Below are 20,256 nucleotides of genomic sequence, written 5' to 3'. Positions count from 1 at the left end.
TGTTTGGAAAATATTCCAAATATTTTTTCCAAATAAATGTAATTTCAAGAAATAGGTGATGTACCGGTATTTAGGTTTAAAGTGCTCACGTGGACAGTGGACTATTAATATATAGTCGCTTCGTTTGGGTTTGTTTTCTTCTAGACCTGGTTGCTTATTTCTCTCGCTAAACCGGGCAACACTGGTTCCAACACACACGGTCAATGCCAAATCCAATCGCCCCAGGGAACAACTAGCGGAAGGAAGGAAAGGAAGCGGAGACATCCTCCTCCTCTTCTATTATTTTGAGACAAGAAAAAAAAAGTACAGTTATTTTTTATTTTATCTCTCGATTATTACTTTTATATATATAAGAACCTCACGCGAATAATATGTCGTTTTTTCCCGTAGCCTTTTTTCCTACGTCGCAAGCGTGAGACTGAGGGAGGAGGATGAAACGCTCGAGCGACGCCAGTTGGATTCAATCACATTAGCGGTTAGCTCGCATGCTAACGCGGCTAACACTAATAACATGTAGTTGTTTTCTTCTTCTATAACGGTTATTATCGGTCGAGTAATTATTGTTCCGTTATTATTTAACCGAGCCACCCCCCTCCTGGGCCGTACACACACGTTCATATCACGGCGGAGCTTATTCACTGAGAAGAAGAAGGGGGTCTGCGTTTTGACACGGATGAATTGACCGTTTTGTGTGTGCTTTTTCCTTGAGGAAAATTCTCTTCTCTTCCCAAGTTTTGTGTCGCTCGCCAGACAGACAGACTCCTGGGGGGGGGGGCTAAAGCTAACGCTAGCATGTTAGCAGCTAGCAGGTATTATTATGGACGTTGTGGGCTGGAGAAGAGCTGCTGCTGGAGCAACTGTCTGGCTGCTGCTGCTCAGCCAGGCGAGCTACTAGCTGCACGGCGGTGGTGAAGAAGAATAAGCTCTCCCTGGCTCCACACACTGTGTTGGATAACAAGATATATATATATTTATTTATTGCTTTTCTGATCACGACAATCGATCCCACCACCCAACGGACGGCAGTGCTCTACCCTTCTTCTTTCCACGTCCTCCTGGGCTGTTTCTCGATGTGCTGTTGTTGCTGTACTGTTGTTGGAGGAGCTCCATAATAAAGTCCATGTACAGTGTCATCACAATGGCCGTGGGCCCAATCACGATGCTGACATTTGCCAAAGTGTGGCTTTGCCTGATGGTTCTCGTGACCCCCGTGGCTGGTAAGTGTTGCTGCTGCTGCTGTTGTTGTTTACTAAGCCCTGTTGTTTTGACCCTCATGTCCTATGTGTCATGCCCCCTGTTGTGGATTGATTGTTGTTCAGCCCCTTGGGAGTGAATGCACTTTCTTATTGAAAGGTGTGTTGAATCAATGCTTGCTTTATTTTATTTGGTTGTCTTGTGTTTTGTACACGCACACACACACAACAGGGATTGGTGCAGGTGACAGATAGCCTAGACTAGACAGCGTTGGTTTGTTTTGTTATGCAGCTTACACACTTAACAGACAGACCGAAAATAATGAATTATTGTTATTCCCCACCACCTGCCGCAGGAACACAATACTAAAGACAGTCTAATCATCATTTGTATATAAAAATATTCTCCTTTCCCTCTCATTCTCTTTCTCTCTCCACATCTCTGTTTGGTGTGACCTATGGCTGTCTGTCCCTTAGCCATTTCTGTTATCTGGCTTTCCCTTGCTCTCTGGTTCATATGTGGAGTTAGGCTAATTGATGTAGTTAAGTAAAACTTAATAGATATTCCTTGTTCACTGTAGTAGCTAGCTAACTGCCCCTGTGGCTTGCTCTGAATCATTCTGTGTACAAAGGTATGGAAAAACACTGCCAGAACACAGCCACTGTCAGCCAAGTTGTGCCCCCCTGTTCTTGACTTTGGGCTGCAGCCAAGCTTCTGTGAAACCTTGAACGAGATAAGATAATGACGGGTCTGCACAGCAGTAGAAAGAGAGAGAGAAGGGGGCAGGGAGGCGCAGAGGATGGGGCGAAAAAGTCAACGGAATGCGTGGGAAGGCAAGAAAACTGCTTGACAAGATAGGTAATTTAGGCTGTGGAATTTTGACGCTGTGGTTACACTGTGTGTGTTGGGTGCTGGGTGGTCTTGTGGAGATTAATTTGCCCTCCATGATGAAGCCTAGTGTGTATGCTGTGTGGGCGTGAATACGTGTACACTGACTACATTCTGGCCTCCTTAATAGTCCATTATTTCTCTGTGCGTGTACTGTGTGCAGTTCATCCTGTGGTGTGCGGTCAGAAACCCCAAATAACAATTGCACTAGAAGGAAGGGGGGTTTATTGGTTTGTACGGCATACTGTATTTTGGATGAATGTACCCACCGTGAGTCTGCAGGTGGCATGACTCAAGGCATGTGGAGGGGAGGGACTTTATGCCTATGTTTTCTACTTCCCTTGCTCACCCCCATCCTCCATCTCAGAAAATATGAGAGGGAATGGGAGGAGGCACTGTGTGAACAAGCGCTTCAGAGTGTGCACCAAGCTGAACATGAACAACGGTGCATGCATCAGAGTGCTGTGCCTGAGGCGAGCCCAACAGAATCTTTTCAGCTTAATGTTCTATCCCACAGCGTCATTGTCGACTACCTGGACTGGATCGTTCAGTGCACCCGATTTGCCTGATTTGTACATGTTGAGACAATGAATTTGTAGGGGAGGTCAATACAAAACAACCAAATTGCACATTTTGGATGCCGCAATTTGCCAGTCACGTGGGGCTGTACAAAAAAAGGTGTTCCAGATGTCCATCTAAATTAATCAAGATATTACGGAGCCGTGCAGAAACACCTGGCTTGCAAATTAGATTAATTAGACAAAAACTTGATATTATTCAAAGCATGTGCATCAGCATCTACACAGAACTACGCCATGTTGATGTAGAAACCATGTACAAGAAGCTATATGTTCAGTTTCCTGCCACAATGATGATTTGCACTATACGGCTGTAATATTATTCTGTTATCAATATTGCACAGCCCTGTCTTGCATGGCACAGATTGAGCTGTTGCTCATCTTGAAGAATCGTTGCTTGGACAATATCGCCTTTTATCAGACCGGCAAATTAGCGTTCCTCAGGCGGCACTCTGCCCATAAAACACTTGTTTGGCATAGCGATGACTCATTATTTTCAACAGTCGGCACTCAATCATGAATAGTGTCTTTACGGAGATGCTCATCTTCACTCTTAATCACATTTATCAACACACTGCTGTTGTGCTTGAAATAGATGGCAGAGCTGCTCCCAAATTGTACCCAGGGCAAGAAAACAAACATATTGTCTGCAAGCCACAGTGTATTGCTTATTTCACCCTAATACTTTTTGCAATATTAACTACCAAGTAGATATTTATAATAGGGTGCCCTGTTGTTGGTACCTCGCCAAAGAAACAGAGTGAGAGAAATTCACCAATAATTTGCCAGAATTGAGCAGCATTTGGCTGGTGGCTGTTGTTCACTTTCCATCTTGACCTGTGTTATTTGTGTGGCCGGCATTCAGCTCCAGTTTCAACACAATTTCACTCGGCTTAAAAGAAATCTTGTGTAAATCTGGGTAAATAGGATGTCCTCTGCTAATTCATGCCATAAGGTTTGGTTGCCATGGCGGCACATTAGTGGTTAGTAGTTTCATTTTACAGTTTGCTATGGAGATACATTTGATAATAAAAAACATTGTCTGCACTGCAGCAAAACATATACATTGTGTGAATACAAATAACTTCATCAAACATTGCAAGCTTAATGAGAGTATTCACAGAAGGCGGAAAACTGAAATTTGGGTTAGAATATTGAGAGGTGGTTTGTTAATTTATAAGGTTAGCCCACCTCACAATACATGGCAAGTGAACAATATGTGGTTAACTGCTAATGTTTTTCTTAATGTCCAATACTTTCTAGCAGTGGGTGACTACATGGGGGGTGATACAGGCATTATGTCAAATGTAGCAGAAACTTGTATTGTAATCACATTGTTACCTATTCCACCACCACAGACTGGGATGAACTGCTTTTGCAATTTTCTGATCTGGTCTAGAGTGGATATAACTTCGAGCCATCAGTCAGGCGGAAACCAGGAGCGTGCCTCCAAAATGATTTAAATCGGCCAGAGGCGCATCATTTGTTTCTTTTGGTATAATCGTTTCGTTTCACTTGGTATAATAATAGTTTGGTATATCCATGTTGTATTCTAGTTCGACTGGTGAGACTACAGACTACTCAATTCGGCACTCAGGTGGGGGAACAAAAACAAAGCAGCGCCAATTGGAAGCCACTACCGGATACCACTTTCTAGAATTCTAGAGTAGGCGTGGCCTAGACCGGATCACACTGGTCAGTTTGGAATTAGCCTCGATCTCCAGGCTTTTATTGTTTAGTTTTGCTAAAAAATAAAAGCCTGGACCAACCATAGCCTGTCCTGGGTATAAGGAAGTGGGATTTCCCCAACCAACCAGAGTGCAGTGGGCGTCGCTCGTAATGTTGTGTTAACGGGGCGGGGGTTGACGGACAGATCGGTGAACCAATGGGATCAGGCACAGTCTCTCTGCGCCTCTATACACCCGCCCCTCTATACACGAAATCAGGAGCGTTGGAGCAGGCTAGTTTGGAATAAAAAACAGGCTTTCCTCCATGTGGAAAGCCTGGTGACACGAAGTTAGTTCCACCATTTAAACATCAGAGTATGAATATTGCAAATTTGCAACACACATAGCAGTGAAGTCATTGTCTTCATATCATACTCCAAAACAAAGTCAACTGTTAAGATAATTGTTCCTACACATACCATAAACACACCCGATAGCAATAACTCTAGCTAAAACAAAGCAGTAAGCTTGGGTGGTATTAACATAAATGGTTATACCAGGGTATTTAGAAATCCTGAAGGTATGATTTACTGTAAAAGTACAGGCATGAATCATAAAAAAAGAAAATATATATATATATTTAATTAAACTAACAGTTTGCCACTACCACCTGGCACCTGCACCTCAGCAGTCCACTGATGTGTCTGTATCTGCCAGACTGCCACGGCAACAAGTGTCAGTCATGTCTATTGGCGCTATTCATTATTCTGAGGGCCAATACATATTTAAACCCAACAACATGTCTAAGTAGTAGGCAAATTGCATATTGGACACAGAATTGTAGGCTGGACAATGTCATACATGCTACAATGAGTTCTATCGGCGACAGCACAGCTTAAATTATTTTCTTTTTGCACATACCATCATATACCGTATACCCTGGTAAAATGTCAGGAAGGCTTGAAAAAAGAAAATACTGCAGCCTACAAAGCAAGGAGATTTTCCGATGTCTCTCTGGTGATTAGGACTGGCTAGTGGCAAGAACCTGGTGATATGGTACACACGATGATACAGGTCAATAATCAATACATTGCGATCATATTAACATTGCGATATTATTACAGTAGTGTATCGCAATCTTTTTTACTGTATGTGGATAGTATAAACAGCAGACCTCAATTTCAGTGTGATTAACTATGGTAGGTTAAACCATGAATTTGAATACTGCAACACTGGCTATGTGCTCTATTTAACAATGGAAGGTGATTGAGAATCAATTCAGTATTAGGGTAAAATGAAGTTGTGATATTTAAGTAATTTTTGTAATGCCCCTGCTACTGATGTTCTATGATTAGACGGAGGATAGGGGGTTGTAGGTTGCTTCTGTCTAAACTGAAGCTATGATTTTTTTGGTACTCTACTCACTCCCTGTTTCTCCTTTTCTCTTTGTTCTCACCCTATTTCTCCATCCCTCCCTCTCTGTCTCACTCTCCTCTCCTCCTCCACTCAACTTTATTGTTATCTTTGTTAACCCCTCCCCTATGTGCAGTTCTCTCATCACCTGCATACATTTTAATCTCTTTTAAGGCCTTTTCACACGGGAAGCAACTGGCGCGTCTAGTAATTAATTTTCAATGAGAGGCAAGCATTCAGGTGGGGAGGCGCGGGCAATCTGACAGGCGGAGTGACAAGCAAGCGCACTCCCGTGAAACTCTCACGTCCGTGCTTGTCTCACGCAACATGCCTGCCCGCAGCCAGATTTGTTGAACTTTTTTCTATGCAGTACCTAGAAACGCATCTATTCACATGAGGCGTGCAATGTGACCCTGCAGATCCAAGCGAGTATGCACACGTAGTGTCACTCTCCGTATGAAAAGGCTGTGTTACCGTTTATTCTAATTTATCTCAAGCTGCCAGTGAGTTTCCACCTACCGGCTTCCTCAGCCCTTCTTCTTCCTCTTCCTTCTCCTCCGCATATCCACTGACTAATTGATGTAATACTAAACATATTATATGGACCAGTCGTCCCCGGATAGTAGAATGTTACAAAGACAAACCCTTGACTTATGGCCCCAGAGAGGATGTGTTAAGGCTTGTTTTGTAATAATAATAATAATAGAAAAAAGGAGGTCTGCAATAAAATTCACATGATTCTATTCTACTGGGGCCAAAAATATTCCTCGCTTTGCTAAACATGGAATAAACACGAAGTATTCAAGTGAATTTTGAGTGCGGGCCGCCTATTTCTTATACAGTCATTTTCACACAATAATGAGTGTTAAATTGTTGATAGAAGTTGTTTTTTCCCTTCATAATAAATGCCTTTGTTCTTTATTTTGTCTGTCCTGTGCAGTCTCCCTCTTAGTGTTCCTACTAATTTGATTCAGTTAAGACAAAAATAAAGAAGGGTGACCATGTGATCTCTCTTACAACACACAGTCATACCCACAACCCACAGCGTTGGGCTGTTTTGAACTGTTCTCCCAGGTAAGCTGGAGTTTGGGGAGGGGGGGGTCCAAGTGCTGGGGGCAAATAGGATTAGTCATAGTACTATTATACCATGGAATAAAGTGGGCTTGCTCATTAGCTCTGCTTGTCCAAAGCCCGAAGCCATGTCTGGTGTGCCCCATGCTGTGTTAGTGACAAACCCACAGCCGCCTGTCTCACGGCAGCATCACTGAGGCCACAGTAGACCCCTGCAGGCCTGTCTGCCCCACACTGCCATCACATATTACAACACAACAGTTGTTTTGAAGTTGGTTCATTATTATTTAAGTGGTAGATGCAGCAATAAACGGATTTACAGGAAAGATTAGACCAGAACCAGTCGTTTCTGCAAGTGAGTTAAAATAAAAAAAGGGGTTATTGTGAATAAATCTCAGTTTACTGGAAGGGAAAACGGAAGCATCAATAGCAATGTGACAAGCACAGGCACACCTGAATTGGATTAGTCTAATGGATCCAAGCAGCACAAACATTGAGGTGGTGAATCTTTTATTTATTTGTTTTACCAAACGGGCTAGTCCAGTTTTTACATAGCGAGTTTCCTAGTTTGTTCTCTGTGTTTTAAACAGTGTAACAGAGCCTAATGTATAGTTCAAATGGTGAGTGGGAAATCAGTTGACTTTAGACTATTTACGTTTTTCACAATGTTCTTAACAAATCCTAAAACTGAAATAACCAGTTGAGTAAATATTAACATAACCGTATCATTACAATATATCACAGTAGTCTAGTGATGTTTTCACACATTTATAAAATAATTTTATTTTGGCTCAGTAAAAACAAGTCTGAACTTATTTTCATGAGTAATATGACAGGCTGCACTCCTGTGGTAAGTTCTAATTCTAAAAGGCTAGGGGGCCCATTCACCTTTGGTCTTGGGTCTAGACTTTGGAACCGCCATGGAGGGCCCCTGCCAGCACGGTCCAAAGCTTTAATATAGATCACTAGAGTTTCGGGGGGCTACGCCCCCCTCAACCCCAGCCGCGCACGGGGCCCAGCGTGGCCGTGTGTGTATTGGGGGACCCAAATCGCCGGAGTGAAACTGTGGAAAAGTTTGTTTGAAAAAGGAAAAAATTTGAAGAAATAATATTTGTTATGTTTCAGGGGGTCCACAGGGGGTCCGCGGACCCCCTGATGGTCCACTGACCCCCTGTGGAGTGTTGGGACGCGCGGGGACACCCCTGGAACATTGCGGACCATTTCGGTGTTTTTTTTTTTTTCATGAAGGTGGTTGCTTGTTTCTGGCGCAGGCTGTGCAAACCTGGCAACCCAGCGCATGCTGCCGGACGTTTAAGTGGCGTAGCGTCATGAGGGTCAGTGGGGCCGTGGCTCGGTCAGTGAAGACCCTGTAGTGCGGATGATATGTGGCATAGAGGGCCAGATTGTAAATCCACAGAGGAAACATCCGTGGGCTACCATTGGTTCAGCGATGTGTGCGGTCGCCCTGCGGCCCCTCCTCCTCCACCAATGTGCAGTATTGAGAGCCCTGACGTCACAACAATTGGAGCGATGGGCACTGCACTGTGGTTGCTTAGGGTACACCTAGGGCCCAGGTAGAACCCAGTTAAAGCCTGCATGGGCAAACCCAGTTAGGACCCGCCTTGGTCCCACAGAAACATGGGTAGTTGGGGCCCAGCTAAGGGCCAGGTAGAAGCTACTTATAGCCTGCATGGGCATCGCAGTTGGGAGTGAAGTGGATGCCGCTGACATTGCTGACATGGGGTCCATATGGTTTAGCCCACCTTGAAACCATATGGGAACTACGCTGGCATGCTGGCTGTAATGCAAACGCTGCATCATACCTGCAGTGTGTAGTTTGATGTTGTGTGTGTAGCAGATATACCTGCAGTGTGTAGATCAATGTCCATAGGAAAGTCAATGCCCAGCATTTTTTTTTTCCCCAGCAGAGTTTCTAGTGTCTCTGTGTCTCTCTGGAAGAGGTTGCACATGAACTCTGCAGCCGCACTGAGGCGCTCCAACACAAACACTCTGACATTAAGCTGCTTCACACAACAAACATGAGCACCACGCTGCTGTTTGTCCAAAAGACACAATATGTCCTCTCGCACCGACGTCATGTGTTCATTTATCGACAGCCGTACAGACTCCTTTTGACACATTTTACGTAGTTTATCCAGCTCTCACTGACTCTCCACATCGGGCTGTTATTTTGCTGCGATCAAGTCAACGATGTGAGAGATTAGCTATCACAGACGGACGGACAGGGGGTGAAACATAGTCTTGCGCCATGCCTTTCGGCCTGGCGGAGACAATAAAAAACCGAAAGTAAAGGAAATGGCCATTTCTGCAACAGAAGTAGTCAAGAAACTATGCTATGAAAACATGGGCCACATTGGCAAAGAATGTAAGAAAGAGGCAATCATGTAGGAAATAGCCGATCTCCAAGCTTACAAAGCCTCTCAACGTGAGGCGTGTCGAGCTTGTAGATCGGCTATTTTCACAATATTTACTTGTGGAACGGAGTCAAACAGAATGGGGGGGTCCCAGATCAAGTACGTGTATTTGGGGGGGGGGGGGGGGCGGCGGCGTGAAAGGGTTGATAAACACTGCTGTAATCCGAGCGAAATTATCTGAAATTACTACATGACCATAATGCAGCCTAAGATGCGTTGCACGGGGCGGTCCTGCCATTACGTTAGTTACTGTAGTTGCTGTGGAGCTCCATAGTTCTCCAGAAGACACACACAAACATACAGCATCTACAATGGACGAACTGAGCAGCAATATAGACATTCACCACACGAACGTGCATTGTTGACAAAGTGATTGCACAGCCGCTGCAGGCATGACAACCAGGTTAGCGTTAGCGACATGGCAGCTATCACAGCGCCCTGTCCGTCGTGCTGCAACTGCCTGTGATGGCTACAGCAGTAACAGCAAGCTGTCTGCGATGCCATTGTCTGGAGACTGCTGTTAGCGTGACACGACCAATGAGAGTGAGCGCTGTAGTTGTTGCTAAGATACGGTGGCGTCTCTGCCCCATAGCTTGTAGATCTCTCACACATGATTGGCATAGGCTGCGTTGCCAGGTCTGACTTTGTGTCTAAGCAATGGTCGGCTTATTTTTGCGCGCCTTTGGGCTCGTTTGCATTGTGCGCTGGCAGCGCTTGTTTAGCGTACGTCAGCGCGACGTGGCAACGGACGTGGCAACGTGAAAGGTGATTGGCTGGTGAAAAGAAACACCCGACGTTACACCAGAAATGGTGCCTGGAGAAAATGGTGACCAAAAAAAAAGTTTGGAAAAAAAGGAAAAAAACCCCGCAGCGGCTGCGTGCTGTTGTGGTGATGAGGTCGTGCGCACGGTAAACGGCCCGAAGCTGCCTCCCCTTCCGTTTTGTCCGACATTTGGTGAGTAGAATTAATTATGTTGCGCAGTGGAAAAGGTGTAGTTAGCAGTGAGATGTCCCCTACGCGAGGCGTAAATTCAGCGCGGCCGCCGTGGCGAGTCAGTTGCCGACATGTGGTCTGGCGGTGCGTTGTTTAGTCGATAACAGAGCTGTGGGGTGTGGACACCGAGGGTGCGGAAGTTGGTCGCCATTTATATAGTTAGATAGGTAGCAAAAGGGCAGAGAGGATTCTACAGGACCTTAGATCCAACCGTGCTCCAACTGGCATCAGCAAAATGTTCAAATCTATTCCATCTCTCACCAGTCCTTAAATTTGAGATATGTAATACAATAGTGCTGTGCCTTAAAGGGATAGTTCACCCCCAAAATGATTTTTTTTCCTATCGATTAGTCACTCCATGGAGACCTGAATTCATGGTTATTTTTTAGTTATTGTCGCATCCCTAAGCCAATAATTTGATGACCGGCAGCGGTTCCGGTAGGAGACACAAAGAGTCTATCCCTTTAATCTCTGTCAGTAACCTAGCAGAAGAATTGTGCACATGACAGATGACTGAGGAGGTGAGCGGAAACATCAGCACGGCGGCCGTTCCATATTCATGACCTTCTTTATCGTGTTCTTCAGTTCACATCACATTATCTGGTGAATTATAGCTATAGACACTGGACATCTGAACAGAAATGTCTTTTGCTTCCCAGTTCACTCGACCATGTACTCCATTCGTTTAAAAAAATCAATAGCAGCCTCATGTACTTCTGGAGGACCTGTCCTGGTCGGAGGTTGCAAGGGGTGGGGGTGGAATAAAACAGCCTTCAGTCGAGCTTGTGGTTTGGTGAAAGAAAGAAAAAAAGAGAAAGAAATTAGAGGATGTTTGAGAAAACAAAAGGCGCAGCCTTGGGACGGTAACTGAGAGTGACAGCCTGTGATTAGCAGCCAGCATTCTCCTTGAGTCACAGAGATGATGGGTCTGGAGGAGGGGCTGTGGAGAAAAAAAAAAGAAGAGTTTTCTGTTGTGGGAGTGCTTTCATATTCTGCCTAGAAATAGCGTAGGGGAATTTTGTGTGGAGTGTCTCCATATACCTGGGCATTGCGGGTCACTGCACTTTCTCTTAAACACGCATTGTATCCTTCGATCGCTGCGAGGTCACATCTGTGAATATTTGAACCACATCTTGTCCTTGATAGAAAATAGAAAGTAGAATTCTAGTACACAGCAAAGTCCTCAGCAATGTTTTAATGCTAGAAAATGGACCTGGAAGGGTTCTGTTTTGACAGAGCAGCAGCAGGGTACCCTTGGTTCATGGTGACCATAATATCCATATAATGCTCACAAATGATGGGCCAGCGATGGATGAAAAGCCCTATAGCGCAAGCATATGGTGGCTTTATTTAATGCTGATGTTTCAACAGGGGAATCGGCCTGCCTTAGCAGTACGTGTGTTCACATTCAACAAGGACATGGTGGCATAAACCCCCCCCCCCCCCCCACACACACACACACACACACACACACACACACACACACACACACACACACACACACACACACACACACACACACACACACACACACACACACACACACACACACACACACACACACACTAATCTGACATTATTATTTACTCCCACCCCCACACACCCATTCACCATATAGGTCACTGTGCCGTATTTGTTTTGATCGTATATTTGGGAAAGTTGTGGTGGGTAAGTGTTTTTTTTGGGGGGGGTCAGTGCATTGCAGTCAATCACGGCGGAGGCCTTTAGCCCTGGCCTGGCCAGTGTAAGCCTCAGGATTAGCATAACTGTACGAGACCCAGACAGACGCAGGCTGCATGTTGTGAGGAGGGGGTATGGAGGGAATTTGTGGCGGGGTAAGGGGGGTTCCAGGGGCAACAGATGGAGCCAGATTAAAGTCGCTCTGCTTTTAAACTCGATCGGGGTGTGACTTGGAAAGCAAATAACGTCCGCAATCCCCCACCTCGTCCCACCTCAGCAACACATGCATCCACCCAGACAGCAGCCAGGCCTGCCGCCTCCCAACCCAATGATCGCAAGCATTAATGATGGATCCTTCATTTTAAACATTTTACCATGAACTATCTGTCTGCCTGTAACGGAGCCCCCCCCCTGGCTCTCCTTCCTTCTCTGTATCCATCTTTCATGTTTAGAACACAGGGTTGGAAGCAGTGCACAGTGAATGATTCTTTTAATCAAGTCCTCCAGGCTACTCTGTGTGTGTGTTTCTTGCACAGCTCCCATGGGTTTGGCAGGAGAAGAAGCAGAGAGAGAGGGAGAGAAAGACGGGTAGATGGTTTTCGGTAGTGAGGCTGGATGGAGGGTGTTCACTGAAGGCCAAGGGAGGGGAGGGGGGGGGGGGGTGTTTTGGAGGGGTGAGAGATTAGCAAATAACTGGGCCATGGGTAAACACACAGCGGTTCCTGCTCTCACCCAGTGAACAATCTGAGAGGAAAACTACCCTGGAACCTTGTGATATGGTGGCTGAGTCTCTCTCCCTCCCTTCCTCCATTTCTCCCCGTCTGTCTCTGCATCTTTCTCTCTCTCCCTCTCTCTCTCTCTAGTCTATCCCTGTCTTTATCTCTCTCCATCTCTCTTGCTCAAATCTCCCTCGCTCCACTGGCTGTGCAGGCACACTCTGACCCACAATCCAACATTGCAGCGGGAGCCGAGCTCACACAGCACGCTTCACAGAAACGCAACTGGGGAGAGAGCCCGGCTCAGCCGATTGGACATTGGCAGCCAACCACAAACCAGCCCCAAGAAACTCCAAACGCTGTGGGAGAACAAATCATGGCTGAGAATTGTGGGGTGAAAGACCAATGAAGATCAACTACCAGGGTGCCTGGCTGACTATCCGTAAAATGCACAGACCCTGAGAGCCAACTTGTGGTTCTGTGGCTTTTTGAACTCCATTCCATTCCATTCCATTTATGACTCTCTATTCACTTCTGTCTTTTTTTGTCACAAATACCAATAAACTAGAGCAAGAGCCTAAAAGCTCCGCTAGCAGCCCATATAGGCTGTGCTCAACTGGAAATGTTGGTCAAAGGGTGGCACTAGAGTAAAGGCCATGGGGTCACCAAAGTCCTAAAACCCTAACCCATACCAAAATGTGTTCCTTTTCTGGCACCGACTGAACTGCTTTGGTTCTATTCAGTACTGGAAAAATATCTTCGGTCAGTCGGTACCAATTTTTTTTTATTATTATTTTTGGGCTTTTTTATGCCTTTATTGATAGGATAGTGGATTGACAGGAAATGGGGAGAGAGATGAGGAGTGACATGCAGCAAAGGCCGTCGGGATCGGGACTCAAACCCACAACGCGCTGTCAGGCCACTTTGGAGCCTAGGTGCCCAGACCGCTACGCCAGCGTCCCCGGCTCAGTCGGTACCAAATCTAAACTCTGTAGTATGACATAGGGCTGGCCCTAAAGCCTTTTATTAGGGTTCGGGGGGTTGGCGAATGAACAATCTAACCATTGATTGTTTTTAGGGGGGGGGGCATCCTCCAGGGAACATGATCGGCGAGTTTCACAGCAATCGGGCATTTAAAATTTATTTTTTATAATACAGTACATAGTGTGCAAGTACGAATTGTACCCTAAATAGTGGTAGATGAAGGGACATTACGTCACCTAAAGTATGATTCATCCTCTGGGGAGCATGAAGTCCACAGCAAATTCTAAGGCAATCGAGCCAGTAGTTTTCAAGATAATGTTGTTTGGGACAGAGTGGGATGGACAGAATGACCTGACTGCCATCCCCATCTTTTAACCTGCTGCTGTTTACAGGGCTCAAAGTTGGATAAGGTTTAGAATGCCTTTTCACCCTTTAGTAGGCAAAAGTAAGAATGACTTACATTACGTTTTTGGTCTCCATTCATTTTGTGTGCGTATGAGCTTTCTATTTATGTGTGCGTGCCTGACTGTTTGCCTCCATGTTTGCGTTTTGTGTGTGCCTTGCACATACACACTCTCAGCATTAAGCTGGTTAATTGGCAGCTCTGCACCAGTGGGTCATGCTATCATTTCAGTGAGCCAGTCAGTCACAGGTTGAGGTGGTAGTGCAGGCATGTTCCTGGTACTAAAGTGCAGTGATTCTCAACCTTTTCAGGCTGTGACCCCCGACGGGCACGGGCAAATGCATATCATTTTTGGGGTCCTTGACATAAAAAAGTTTGAGCACTGCATTATTTTTTCAGAGAACTGTTAGGATTTAGAAGACATTTGTAGAATCGGCCTCAGGTCTTAATGGGTTAAAAGGCTTTTTTCACTGTATCACTCGTCAGACGCATGCTTGACGTCAACGTCAATAGCAGCTTGGCCACAGATATGCTGCGTCGCTTTGTATCTTCTGTAGCTGCCAGTGTGAACGCAACATCAGAGCTGCTATGTGAAAATCTTATTTTGTTGTTATTACAAGTGCATTTGTAAAAGTACTGCAGAAGGATTTATGTTTTGTTTTTGAGGACTGAACATTTTATAGGTAGGCTAGGCCAATACCATTTATTTTGGTTCACCAATTTAATGTTTGTTTACAATTTAATTTAATGTTAAGACATTTATGTTTGAAGGGGATTGTTTATATGGACATTGTGTTAAATGCACTAAAAAAATAAAATAAATTAGTTCATACTGTACAGCAGGGGTTTTCAACAGCTGGTCCGTGGACCACTGGTGGTCCGTGAAGGTATTGCATGCGGTCCCTGACTATGCCACAGAAAAGGGAATTAGAATCTCAAGAAGTGGAAGTGTACCAGATTGCCTGATTCATCATTATTAGGAAATGTGCCCATATACTTTCATGTGTCTGCTTACTCATACATAAGATACAAATCAGTAAATCAGTTAGCATGAGTTTAATGGAAGGTTGGATAAAGTAAGAGAATAGAAGGGTAACCGTGGGATAGGAATAGAATAGTTCAGTGGTTCTCCTAACCTAATTATGCCATGGACCACTAGTAGTCCGTGGACCATTGGTAGAGAAACAGTGGGATGTTGACATGGGATGCATAGCAAGTGTTACCAAAGCACTAATCTTAGCTCATATCCCCACCCAACACAACAGTGGTCCCCAGGTTGATTCTTAGTGAGGGTGGTGGTCCCTGGTTCACAATCAGTTGAAAACCCTTGACGTAGCCATGAACTGATGAAAAAGTAGCCACGTGCAGTAATATATGGTGATGCATTTATAATCTAATCGGTAACCGGTGAATCACAATCAATTCTAATCGTGAGGCCAGTGAAGAGTCACACCTCTAGATTACAATGTAATTACAGACAGTAGATTTAATTTACAGTCCAGGAACTGAAATGTTTTCCAAATCGCACTCCTGGGGTTTTCTGGAGGGTACCGAGTTTCCCATTATATTGCACGAATCCCTTAGGAACCTAAGGCTCTCACCCTTGCACTCCATGACTACTCACTGCTTCTATTTAAATTCCTTTTTTTTTGTACTGCAAACAGTTGGCAGCTCCCTTTCGAAGGGAGCCTGGGCCCACAGCAGAACAGGATTGACTGTGGTATCAGAGGGGAGGAGGTTGGAGAGGAGAAGGGAGAGGAGGGGAGGGGTAGGGGGAAGAGGAGCTGCCTGGCTCTGTGCCCAGCAAAGCTACCATCCCACCACGACACTCTCTGCCCACACAGACTGGCTCGACCTTGGGCAGGGCACGGCCAGAGTGCAGCGGAGAGGTGGAGCGAGAGAGACGGATCAGAAAACAAGCTAGCACAGCGTATTCCTCCTATCGGCCATTATTCACGACATAGGCTGCTGCATACCCAAACATGAGCTTTGAGGGCGACCCTCACTATTACTGTCTGTCTCTCATTGCCATACATGACCGCTATACACACACTTCTCATTTTCACATACGAGCGCTTTCTTTCTCTCTGGCTCTATCTCTCCGCAGCAAACACTCTTGTGTTGTAGGCTAATAAACTTGGCTAGTTCTTGGTGGTTGTTTTTGTTCCACGGTATTGTAATGTATTGTAACCATGTACACGAGAATCAGTCTCACTGAAGTCAACCTACAGTCAACCTGTATTGTTTAAATAGTTTTTTTTGACTCAACAAAATAATGTTGGTTCTTGTGCACAATTATTATTAATTGTATTTTGGGCACACTTTAAAACCTAATACCTTCTTTGTTGTATAACCACGCTGCTCTCCAAGTGCAACAAGTAAAAGTAGCAGAAAGTAGCTGCTTGTTCTCTATTGTCTTTGTTTCTCACATTGATCGGCCACCACAATGAGGCGGACTCATGGATCAATACGAAATGTGCAAAATCTCAGTGAAAAGTCATGAGGGCATCCTGAAATTAAGCCTCCTGAGATTCCTAGTTGCCTAATTGTTATTGGATACCCTTTAGGACTGGAAGAGCAATGATAAACTGCCTAAACCGTTGTGTATATGTACCAGGCATGAACAGTGACACACAACACTTTACAGGGCTTTCCACAAGGATATGGATGGAGTAGGAATGAGAAAAAGTAGCCAGGTAGTGGGTCGAGAGAGAACCTTTTGCCCATTTAAGCCCAAATGTGTTGGCTTCTGGCACATTCTGATACCACTATTCCATAATATACACTGATTTTAATTATTGGATATTTTAATTAATTTGTTACCTGATTGTAAATGACACATTTAGTGGCAAAATGTCCTGCAACATGTCCCTCAACAAAATGTATGTGTTTTCAATTAATCCTGTGCCTATTTACAGCCTTATACAGTCTGTAAATATCTATACATTTTTTAAATCACACCTACTTGAGTCCTGATCAGTTCTCTTCTCACCTATATGTCACTTGAAAATAGTTTACAGGCAAGATTTTGGCTAAACTTAATTTCTACTATGTGAATATATGTGGTTGTGACATACAAAATGTAAACACTGTAAGTGCCTTCTCTTTCAATATCTTTATAATACTTAGGTTGTCAAGTTGCTACTACTGTTTTTTTGCCTGTGATGAGCACGTCCTCTTTCTGTGTCATAATACAATTCTTGTATATACTCCCACACATCGCACTCGCCCACGCACACACATACTGCATGTGGGGGTGGGAATCATAGGCAAGTTTCTCTAGATTAGTGGTCATAAATGTACAGCACATGCAGAGTCCATTAGAACAATGTACAGCACAAAAAGGTTGTGCTGTATTTTATTACAATCAACAATGAATATTATAAAGTACCCGGCTGGACTCAATTGAGTCGTCAGCTGTTTGGCTGACAGCCGGCAGTGATGGAAAGCCCTATATTTCACGCCATCGCGCTGGAGGGGCCAGGTGTTTAGAAAAAGTCTGATCGGGATCTCTGTCCCCACTTAAGTAGACCATTCACAGTGAACCACACATCTCTGCTGACGCTGCTATGCCATTCACCAGAAAAGTAGACCAATCACTGCGAACTAGCCAGCTACGCCACGCCAGTCACAGCTCACCTCACTTTAATAAGTACACGTTAGTTCATTAGCACATCAATGGCGCTTCGTTCACAAACTGCGAACCCAGTAACTTGCTGTCCATATCCATAGCTACAGAATGCACAGGGAAGCCACACCGTTATTAGACTGTGTCATGTTTTGTGTTTAAAACAGGAAATCCACACCCTCGTGTCTTTCCTCTAGAATCCTGGGAAGGGGAGGCACAAGAGGAAAAGGTGGGATTCAGGCCTAGTCCAGCAGTGCTCTGTATGATCCCATATCCAATCCACCGTCACAGGAAACAAATTAAATCCAGTTCTGTCATATGCCTAAGATCTATTTACAGGGTCCCCACGGTCATGAAATTCCTGGAAATATTTTGAAATTAAAAAAAGAATAATCCAGTACTGGAAAAGGTTTGAAATTGATCAAACATCATCAAAGGTCCTGGAATTTATCAAGGGTCCTGGAAAAATATTTGGCTATGCATTGTTTTTGCCTATTGATTTTGTTAAAACAAAACATTTTCATAAACATGAATAATATTACACGAAATATGTAACATAAGTAGTTTTTCGCCGAACGGGCTGTGTGACGGCAGCCTAATGTATGTCTAAAACTTTATTTTTGCTACACTGCCTATCTTTGGGCATTCTACATAGGAGTAAGAGACACGTTATTGCGCCGAATGATTGTTATATAGGCCTGGAAATTGGGCTAAATATTCTGGAAATGTTTTGGAAAAGTTTTGGAAATTCATTGCTAAAAATGTGTGGGGACCCTGTATTTAAGATCTTTGCTATAGATGGAAATGTGCAGTCTGAGTGGGGAAGTAACGTCACTCAGCCGACTGCTTGAGTGAAGTTTTTCTGTAGTAAACGGAGACCCAATGTTCATATTTGCCATAAACAACAATAAAATAAATAAATGCATTATGTTTTGTGTTATTGGTAACGGCATCATTCTACCTCCACTATTCTGTCTTGTCTCCCTGGCTGTTCACCTGCGAGAAACCGAACCCCAAATCAAATTGGGCTTTACGGCTTACATCTAGAATCCTGTGTTAGTGATTGAAAGTCTACCGAAGGGCTTTGCGTGACACAGTGGAATGAGATGCGGACTCACACGGCTTTCCGGCTTCTCACCTTTACTGAATGGCTCTTCATGACATGTCAGCAATGTCTTTCTCTCTCCTTCTCTCTCTCCCCCCCTCTCTCTCTCTATCTCTCTCGCTCTCTCACTCTCTCTCTCTCTTTCTCACCCATCTTCAGCTCTGCCCTCTCTCAATGTAGGAGTAGGATTTATTTCAATGGGAATCTTTCTCTACAAACAAAAAATCAAATACATATTTTTTTTTATTACACAACTGCATAATATGCAATTGTCCTTGCAATGGCCTCAGTCACAGTACACTTACTGTGCATTACAGCTCTGTCATTTGTATTTCTTTTATAACATCTCGTATCTCTCTCCATATGTCTTTGCTGTTCGCTGGCCCGCCCTGCAACAACAACACAAACGTAGCACCACATAACAGGCTAGTGCAGGTATTACGGAGTTGTCATGGCAACTCTAGCAATTTCAGCAGTACGGCAACATGTTATTTTAACAGGCTGATGGTAGGTCTACGCAGAAGAGTAGCTGGAGGTTTCCGTCTGTCTATCTGTGGAAGTGAGTGGTTTTGTGAGGACCAAAAGTCCCCATTCGATAACAGGAAATAAAATGATGTTGATGTGTCTCGACTGGTGTACTTGAAGGTTATGGTTAGAATTATCATTATTTTAAAGTTAGGGCAGGTACAGGTTATAACATCCGTACTGGTCAGGGATAAGGTGAAGAAGAAGAATTTGGGGATTGATTGTGGTCACACAATCCAGTCCTCACAGATATCGGTAGTACTTTAGCTGTTGATTGATGTGCATTGTCCCAGGTAAATGAATATACATATATTTGTATAATGTGTCTACTGAACCGATCTTCCTGAAGTTTAGTTAAGAGTTAAGATATTGGTCACAAAGCACAGAGAAGTCACATGTAAGTGTGTGTGTGCGCCTGTGCATGCATGTGAATCCATCCACACCTGCTCCACACCGTCGCCGCTGGAAGATGAAACTGCCATTGCTTGTGGATGTGTTAAGTGGTGACACACCAGTGTGTCAACAGTACACAGGACCAGCATCACACACCACGCTAAAGCATAATTTATTGTTCAGCCGGCGTAAAATTGTCGTTAAATTGCCTTGAAACTAATTACACCATTTTTGTTGAGGGACCTGTTGCAGGACACTTTTCCGCTGAGTCATAGATTAGGCTCAATCACCTGTGCATGACAGCTGCACAGTTCACTGATTGCTCCGCCGTATAGCATCCCACCTCTCACTTTCTGCAGTTATTGTGCCTGTTTAATATAATTGTTATTTAATTTAAAATCTGTTCTGACTCAGAGCACCAGCTGCAGTTGAAAGCAGCCTTTGTGTGCGTGCGTGCTTGTGAGTGAAGACTGGTGCAGAAACAGTTACTTTGTTGTGTGTGTGTGTGTGTGTGTGTGTGTGTGTGTGTGTGTGTGTGTGCATGCACAACCATGCATGCGCCTCTACATTTATTTTTCATTT

General features: G+C 44.4%; 1 protein-coding gene across 1 annotated transcript in view; it reads left to right on the top strand.

The window, feature by feature from the left end:
• Positions 1-211: 211 nt before the first annotated feature.
• The window catches only part of LOC311040886 (bone morphogenetic protein receptor type-2-like), a 40,968-nt gene continuing 20,923 nt past the window's right edge, over positions 212-20,256 (top strand). Inside the window, exon 1 of the mRNA XM_084051267.1 lies at positions 212-1,217. Coding sequence (XP_083907393.1) covers positions 1,121-1,217 — 97 coding nt within the window. The 5' untranslated portion in view covers positions 212-1,120. The remainder of the gene's footprint in view (positions 1,218-20,256) is intronic.

Source organism: Gymnoscopelus microlampas, assembly GCF_963454915.1.
Source record: "Gymnoscopelus microlampas genome assembly, chromosome: 24".
NCBI classification, from domain to species: Eukaryota; Metazoa; Chordata; class Actinopteri; order Myctophiformes; family Myctophidae; genus Gymnoscopelus; species Gymnoscopelus microlampas.
The sequence above is the reverse complement of the archived record's forward strand: the minus strand, read 5'-3'. Positions and strand labels throughout refer to the sequence as shown.